Source organism: Gossypium raimondii, chromosome 12 (assembly GCF_025698545.1).
Source record: "Gossypium raimondii isolate GPD5lz chromosome 12, ASM2569854v1, whole genome shotgun sequence".
In the NCBI taxonomy this organism is placed as follows: domain Eukaryota; kingdom Viridiplantae; phylum Streptophyta; class Magnoliopsida; order Malvales; family Malvaceae; genus Gossypium; species Gossypium raimondii.
In genome coordinates this window covers 56,492,639-56,501,652 of record NC_068576.1, presented here as the reverse complement: position 1 = coordinate 56,501,652, position 9,014 = coordinate 56,492,639, and the positions used below count along the sequence as shown (strand labels likewise).

The window sequence follows — 9,014 nt, the reverse complement described above, 5'->3', positions numbered from 1 at the left end:
TCTCTCTCTTTTTTTTTTTTTATTGGCAGTTAAAATTCAATGGTTTACAAGTCACTTGCATTTTTGTTGATGTTACCACATATTTGCACTTTTTGTCAATTTCATCCTCGCATCAACATTTTTGGCATTGAAATTTCTTACTGCTCCCATTAATAAGCCTGAAATGCATAATTAAGACCTAGCTGAGCAGGGACCAATCGTCCATTGAATGATTCCCTAGAATTAATGTTTTTTTAACTAGATAGATGGTTAGAACATTATGCCATTGTTTCCCGTATTAATTGGTTCAATTGATGTAATCTGCTGATCTGATTTAATTAAATAAATAGTTAAAAATTAAAAAAAAATTGATTTAATTAGTTTAACCATTTATTTAATCGGTATTTTTTGATCCAATTCAATTGGTTGGTATTAATTTATAGATTAACTAATTCAATTCTTTTTTCCTGAATCGATGTAACCATTTAGGTTTGATTCCAACATCATTGAAGAGTTGTAATAGTTGCATTGAAAGTGCTAATTGGTAGGGAAAATAAAAGGGATCTAGTCCCCTACCCTGCCCTTTTCATTCATGCTTCCAACTCATTGTCAGCAGTGTTGCTATGACCAAAAGAGATAAAAACCTACAAATTGCATATTAATTGCAACTGCTTTCTTCTCTTGTTCATTAAAAGCATGGTAGCTGCTTTAAGGCAATCAAATCATTTGAAGTTTTGAAGGCGAGAATACGGGTTCAAATTTTAAAAACGGGATAGTTACAAATTTATAAATTTGCCATGAGTTGTTATACTTTTTATAAATTTATAATTTAGTTTTTAGATTTTTCATAAATTTATAACTTATTCGTTGTACTTTTATTTTTTTCAAATTTCAAAATTTAGTTTAAACTATTAATGCAATTAAAACTGTTTTGTGAAATTTTAAAAGAAAATGACATGAATTAAATTACAAATTTGTAAAGAGTATATCTTAACCCGTATTGGTATCACTTTGTTTTTCTTATAACAGTGGATTTATTTATATTTTTAAAACATATTTAATATAGGTATAAAATATATAAAATATTGAGTAAACTATATTTTTACATAGCAATTCGTATTGAGTATTGCCTCGACCTTCATGTTCCCTATTATATTTAACAAGGTTTAGTAACGTTAGATATTTATATTTCAAGCTCAAAATTTTCCTCTAGCTTGAAGTAGAGACTTTCCCTCTAAATCTTGATCGGCTTGTTCAATTTTATGCTCCAGTTGACTAATACAAAAACAACTCCAACATTGGTTTCACAATTTGATCATCGTAATAAATAATGGTTCTAGTTCATAAAAAATTATATAAATAATTTTCACTCTAACTAGTATAACTTTAAAGAAAATAATAGAGAAAATTGGTTCAATCATTAGTTCAATGAATTTTTTAATCCGATTCAACTAGTTCACATATTAACCGGTTCAACTCCATATTCCGAATTAGTACGACCTAACTACTTTTAATTCGAGTTTAATCTCTAAATATTTGGTTTTTAATTATTTTATTTAAACAATGAATGAGTTAATGCGGTTGAAAACTATGGGGGACAGACTGAAGTCTACTTTTCTAGAATGGGCCCAAACCAACAATACGATAAAACTTAAAAACTTTGTTCATTGATCACATTTAGTATTATTGTTAACCATTAATCAGAAGCCCATCAGCATATAAAAATCTCCCTTCACCCTTAAATGCAGGCCCATTAACTCTTGCATTGGAAATAAGCTATTAATTAGGCTACACATTTTTTCCTATAACCACGTGTGTCATTATCCACGGCTAAAATTATGTGTTACTTATGTAAAACTCCCCCAACGTTTGATTCTAAAATTTAAATTTAGCACAAGTTCTACTTCCACTTCTTTCGATTAGTCACGAGATATGAATTAACTGCATTAAAATAACAAATAAAAATAATTATCAAAGCATTTAATCTATAGAAACTAGTTTATGAAAAAAGATTCGTTGTTTAGTTTTGATGTATATTTATGGGATTAAGGGTGAGTTTGGATGGGCGGTGCGTTTACTTGCGTTTAGTGTAAAAACAGCGGTGGCGGTGAGATTAGATACTGTAGTGATACTGTAGCGTGAGACAAAAAGTAAGCTAAACGCACCGCACCGCACCCAATCGCCCATCCAAACCCACCCTAAGACAAAGAGACTGTGTTAATGATGTAACAGCACCACCAACTGATTACGAATACTGTGGTTTAGGATATGCTGACTCGCATTTCGTAGGCCAACAGTTTATTATGGAATCCTTTTTTTTTTCATAAAATCAACACCAATCTTAGCTGCATTATGCTTAAGATCTGTCTGTCACAATTGTTTCATCATTATTTTCTATTTTTGTTTTTTTTATTGGCCTTTGACCACCAAACTCTGGTAGTATGTCACGCATGGATTTTTTGCATCAATACTTAAGCCCTATCTAATACAGTATATGAAATCCTTTCCTAACCTTTCTTTTTCTTAATAAATGTATTCCAACTGCACAAATTTAAATTTATTAATTGAGAATGAGGTGGTTTGATGTTGTTGTTGTCGTGACTATTTAGATGAATTGAATTCAAAAACATTTAAGCATATTATTTTATCTATTTTAAAAATCGGAGTTATAAATAGTTTAAGCATTATATAATAGGTTTATCGATATTCATATGTATTATGAAATTTATGATTTGTTCGGGGTCTAGTGTCAAATAATACAAAGGTTAAATAAAATAAAAATTATGGCATATTAGGTTGGATGACAGGTGAATGTAGCTTTGATTTTTCAGGTGGGGCGACCAAAAAACCGACCCATTCCTCCTTGTTGCCATCTCTAGCAATGAAGAAGACTTGGAAGTACATTAGCGTAATGGTTAGAGTGGAAATGTTGTTTGTGGGGGGTCAGCGTTTGTCCTCCAGGTTTGAAGACAATGATTCTTGGGGTTAGTTAAAGAGATCTGGGAATGATATGCCCTCCCATTAAAGTATAAAAGATATCGAAGGATCGACGCAACCCCCCATCTTATCTGTACTCAGTCCCCTCATAATATAATGTTTTATAAAATTAATATAATTGATTTTTAATTAATCTTCAAAAACTATGTAATAATTGTTTGTTGGTGTGAGACTGCGAGTAATCAACTTATCATTCTTTTTTATTTTTAATCATCATCGTTAAATTTATTAAGTTAAGTTTTGTTATTTTTAAAACAAATATATTATCATACGCATATGCCGTGTCACTTGTTCTTTTCAAATATTACTCGTTAAGAATTCAGTTAATGAATTAATAATTGTCATTCGCATTAATATTGAAATTTTAAAATTCAAAAAGTATAAGGACTTAAAATGACATAATTAGCAATACAACACTAGTAATTGAATTTAATCTGTTACTATTTGAATCGAGATTGAAATTTCAAAATTAGAAACACATATACTAAAATTGATTAAATTAAAGTACAAAGACTAAACCTACAACATCAAATTTTAATCCAAGACAAGATGCCAAATGAGGACTTAATAACCACACAAGTACTTTATGATTACATCAAATTCTATCGATTAATCCATGCATAACAACATTTAAAAATAATAATAAAGAAACGAAGCTAAATCAATTTTGATTATAAAACTTCATCATTTAAATATTCGATTTATTTACTTATTTATTTTGGGTATTGTACAATTAGAGAGTTAGTATTAACACACAAAATAAGGATATGCTCACGCTACAAACTGATATATTACGTCCAGTGGTGGAATCGAGACGAATTAAATTGTATACTTTTACAATAATAAAACATAAATTTATTATTTTAATAGTCTATATCTTTATAACTTTTAAAGAATTAAATTTAATTTTTATAAGGGAAGAAGCGGAGGTATAATTAGTTTAAAAATTAACAACTTTCTTGTACAGCTCATGCATGCAAAGCTTAACAATATTTATAATTATAGAATTAATAAAGTAAGAATAAGAAATAAGGGGGCTTACTTCAAATATTCTGAAGATCTTTTGCCCCTTGGGTCTTGATACAGTAGGTGGGTGTTTAGGAACCTTCCCGTCTTTGTCCGACCATTTAATTGGTGCCTCCACTTTCACTTCAATGATTGATCCATAGTTCACAATTGGCTGTTGATGGTTTCAAATAGAGGTGGAAATTCTATACTATTTTTTTTTTTCACAAATTAATAATTTAATATAATTTTCAACCATAATTTTATATTATATCCTCGCAAAATTTATATATTATTCTGAATTTTTCATTTCAAAATTTCTTTCCCTAATCTCAAAGGCGCCAGCAATTTATTGAATTTCATAATTATAAAATTTGCCTCTAACATTTATTAATTTTATCACTTTGATTTTAATTATTTATTTATTTTGGTTAAATTATTATTGTTATGAAAAATTGTCCGAATTAATAAAATTTTAATGACATTGGTGTGGTAGCCTATACGATTGTCAATGCGTATTTCATTGTTTACATAAATAAATTTTATTATCATTTTGAATTTTTATGAAGTACGTGTAGATTGTCTATGAGCTACCACGTTTCCGTCATTAAAATGTTAACATCCCAATCAAATTTTCATTCCAAAAAATATAATTTAATTAAAAATTAAGAATCAAGGGTCAAAATGATAAAGAAATAAAAAAACTAGAACTAAAATACAACATAAATAAATATTAAATATTAAATATATCATTATTACTTAATTATAATTTCTTGCTTCTTTTAAGATTAGGGTATATAAAATTGAATTAAAAATTATAATCGCTTCCACCATTGAGATTAGGATAAAAGGTCAAGATCATGTATATATATATATTCTACCCTACATTCATTACATACTTCAATTTTATATCATATTCATCGAGTCACGTGTTATATAATTTGATTATAATACATGAATATGGTTGTAGTAGCGTAAATTCACAAAGTATACTTACATTTATACTAATTTTAAATAAAATTTGCCCTCTAGAAACCATATAAAGTCTAACTAAAAGTAATTTATTAATTATTTAATTACATCTTTCTCATGGGGCACTCCATTCAAGTTCTAAATATTTTAGGATATCATATCCTACGGTAAAGATAGGTCTTCATTGTGTGGATGCAAATAAGTGGGGTTACAAAATACAATGCTACTAAATTAATTGTAAGTTTACATTTTGGTCACTCAATTTCAAAAAGTTATAAAATGGTTGTTGAACTATTTGAAAGGTTTTATTTAAGTGAACAAACTATTCGAATGTATTTATTTAAGTCATTGAGTTGTTAAATTCTTTTTCTCTTTAAAGCTCGGCTAGCGAGTTCCAAGTAGACTCGTCCAATGATCGGGTAGCTCTCTCAACCCAATACTTGGACACAAAATTTTGCACTTCGGGGCAGGTCGGATCGACCTGAATTCAATTTAAATAATAAAAAAGTATTTTTAAAGTTAAAAATTAATTATAAAAATATATCAAATAGCAACTAGAAAATATATTTTTTTATATTTTATTATTTTTTAATAGTAAATTTGGCTTTTTGGGTGGGGAGGGCCGGCTTGAAAATGGGTTTGGGCTTGAAAAATATTTTGGAATCGAGCTTTAGCTCAGCCCATGGGCACCATTAGCTCCAAGTGATGATTCGATGATTGGTACAGCGGATTAATACCCATCGACGAGTAGAAGAACATACCTTAGATCCAAGTTAATCTGATAGTAAGTGTCGGAGATCGGAGAAGAAAATTATTTGGATTTTGGTTCGCAGATTCGTGACATTCAAAGTTTCATTAAAAAAAAAACTAAACTATAGAAGAAAAGGGGAATGAAAAGCTTTCAATTGGTACAAGTGGTGCAAACAGAAGAGGCCACACAATAACGATTTTAACATTTCAGTGACTTAAATGAAAACTTTCAAATAGTTTTGTGATCAATACATAAACTTACTAATAATTTAGTGACATTGGGTGTAGTTTACCCTAAATTTTAGTTAAAGTGAAATTCTCATATGAGCTTGATATTTTTGCATATTACTTACAAAAACTTAAGTCAAAATTGAAATTATGAAATTGACTAACAAATGGTTGTAAACGATTAAATTCACGGCCTACACAAAGTATGAAACTAATAGAATAATTTCACCTACCAACCTTAACAATGATAAATTAAGTCATGTATAAACTTTCAAAATTCAAAATACAAATATTAAAATTCACAAATTAGAGTACAAACAATAAATACACAACTTACACAAGAGTAACAACAGAATTTCTTCATTTGATTAACAGTGGCCGGTGAGGTCATTTTCCATAATTGCTTTAGTTTATTCTAAGGGGAAAAAAAAGAATTTGCAGAAAAGATTCTTTTTTTTTCCCATTGAAGAATGATCAATATCTCCATTATTTTTGGTGATCAACAGACAAAATTAAAAAAAAAAAAGAAGCTTTAGTTCTTGAATAATTATCATTGAACAATATGCTTCCTTTACACCAAAGCGATGACCTGGTGTACCAGATTTTCTCCCATACCAAACAACACAAAATCCCACAAGATCCAATCACTGGTCACACCGTAGTGGTGGAATCCAACCCTATAATATCAAACCCCACGGTGAAAAACCGCGGCCGGAAAATCTGTCATATGGAGGGCGGCGCCGGTAGTGATAAATACAAGAAACAAAAGCTACATAGAGAGATTGAACGGCAAAGGAGACAAGATATGGCTTCCCTTTATGCTTCACTTCGATCCCTTCTCCCTGGTGAATACATCAAGGTAAACACACACAAAAAAAAACCTTTCTCATGACTATGTTAAATTTCCTGGGGTTTTGCCATTTTGTGAATAGTTGAAATTTTTAGGGAAAGCGGTCGATGTCGGATCACATGAACGAAGCAGTGAATTATATAAAACATTTGGAGAAGAAAGTCAAGGACCTTGATGCTAAAAGACATGAACTGAAGAGAGTGTCTGACTTAGCAAGTGTTGGTTCAAGAACCAAACCAGCTGCTGCTTCAATTTCAAATCATTGTTTCATAATCCGACCATGTTTGATAGGTATTGAGATCATGTTCCGTTGTGGCGTTGAAGACCAAGATTTGTCTTTATCAAGAGTGTTGGCTGTTCTTGTTGATGAAGGACTTCATGTTGTTAGTTGTTTTTCTACCAAATCAGAAGAATTTTTGTTTCATACCATCCAAACCGAGGTGGGTTTTGTTTTGTTTTTTTTAAGAAAATAATGTTAGGGTTTTGTTTTACTCATGGAATTTCATTTCATACAGGTTAATGATCCGACAAGTGTGAACATATCAAGGCTGCAACAGAAATTACCTCAATCTAGTGAAGTAACTAAAAATTAACCATTTATGTATCATTTAGGTTTCGTAGGAATTTGATCTTTTCACCATTGGCTTATATATATATTGACTTACTGCAGTGTTGGAGTTTTAATGAACATCAATGGAAGGAGAAATTGTTTTTATTTGGAAAAAATGTGTATAATAAATTTTTTTTCTAACTAAGCTTCTTTGCAGCATTGTACTGCTTCATCTTTAAGACCCAAAATGAAAGTGCCAAAGGTAGCAACTTGGTTGGTAAGGTCAATGTAAGTTAACATATAGATACTGCACTATTTTGTTTAAAAGTATATATGCACAAAAGTTTCTGTTTGTTGGTTTTTGATAACGATATTGCTGGGAGGGACAACTATAAATCATGAAAAGATTAATACCCATAGATCGCATAGTGGTCATGGAAGATAACTGATTACACCGAAAAGTTTCTCTTTAGTTGATTTGAACCTTGAAAGGACTAATCCCCTAAAAGAACGTAAAACAACGATCATAGGAGATACTTTGTGGTTGTCCCAAAAAAGTTTCTCTTGATTTAGAGCAATACTTAGAAGCTTCTCTAGGAACTCAATAGAAATATGAGCTGTGAAGTACTTTTGTTGATAGTGTTTTAGTGAATGAACTCAATGCTCCTGCTAGTTTTATAAGTATGTTTTCAATTAATTTAACTTTGCTGGCGACATGTCACATTTTACCCCATCATGAAAGGTTATTCAGTGAGTTACAGGACGTTATTTGTTAAAATTATAGCTGTTATATTTGTTTTTTTTTATTATAGTATGTTCATAGTATGCTCCATTAATTAATATTGTATGAACTTATAGACCATCACTTACATTGTAGTAATTATGTATATGCAGGTGTATATATATATATTTCATCAGTAACTTGAATAATGGGGTAATGTGTGGTGCCGCCAGCCAAGCTAATTAATTGAATACGCACTTACTGTACATACATACGTATATATAAATATATAGTATATGTATAGGAGCCATAAGGATCTTGTGTTGTTTTGATATTCCCCATCTATGATCTGTTTATTCATGAAAATTAAAAGAAGGTTCCAAGTACATGCTTTGTTGTTATAACCTCACCCATAATCTCCACCTTTTAAATTTTTATTTTTATTGAAAGATCTGACAGCTCGATTTATAGGGAACAAAATCAAATCAGAAAAGCTGTTTCGGGATTCATTCTTGTTATAATAATGAATTACTTTACATGCATTACCACATACATGCTTGGAAGCATTCAAACTTTTTCAGCCTTATGTATATACAGCACTTGGATGGATGGATGGATGGATGGATTCATGCATGCATGTATATACGTCATTCATTGTTCTATGAATTCTATTTCACTATACATAGTTTAATGCCTCCATCTGCTTTGCTCTTGGTTCTTGATTTCATTCTGACTCTGGTGTGCATATTTTTTATGGTTGTATTCTTTAAAGTTCTTTTAAAAATAAATAGTAAATCTGATCATAACGTAGAATTTATTCATAAACTCCACAGATGAAATTAGAAATTTATCATTTGTTTTTTTCAAAAATAGAAAATATAGAAATAAATGGGGATTTTTAAATTTTTTGTGGAGCTAAAATGATTTTGCTGTCATTGTACCAAATTATAATAATATTTGTA

At 30.0% G+C, this 9,014-nt stretch overlaps 1 protein-coding gene across 1 annotated transcript; it reads left to right on the top strand.

Annotated features, from left to right (window-relative positions):
- Positions 1–6,296: 6,296 nt before the first annotated feature.
- LOC105765590 (transcription factor bHLH118) lies at positions 6,297–7,532 on the top strand. The gene is made up of 3 exons (XM_012584779.2): positions 6,297–6,790; positions 6,877–7,221; positions 7,297–7,532. Exons 1-3 carry the CDS (start codon positions 6,494–6,496, stop codon positions 7,372–7,374), a joined length of 720 nt encoding a protein of 239 aa, XP_012440233.1. The 5' UTR covers positions 6,297–6,493; the 3' UTR covers positions 7,375–7,532.
- Positions 7,533–9,014: the final 1,482 nt, after the last annotated feature.

Excerpts from the sequence above, each read along its gene's own strand:
- LOC105765590 (XM_012584779.2), top strand. The coding sequence starts at position 6,494 with ATGCTTCCTTTACACCAAAGCGATGACCTGGTGTACCAGATTTTCTCC. Across the intron at positions 6,791-6,876 it reads TCCCTGGTGAATACATCAAG|GGAAAGCGGTCGATGTCGGA; the intron begins GTAAACACACAC and ends TGAAATTTTTAG. Across the intron at positions 7,222-7,296 it reads TTCATACCATCCAAACCGAG|GTTAATGATCCGACAAGTGT; the intron begins GTGGGTTTTGTT and ends CATTTCATACAG.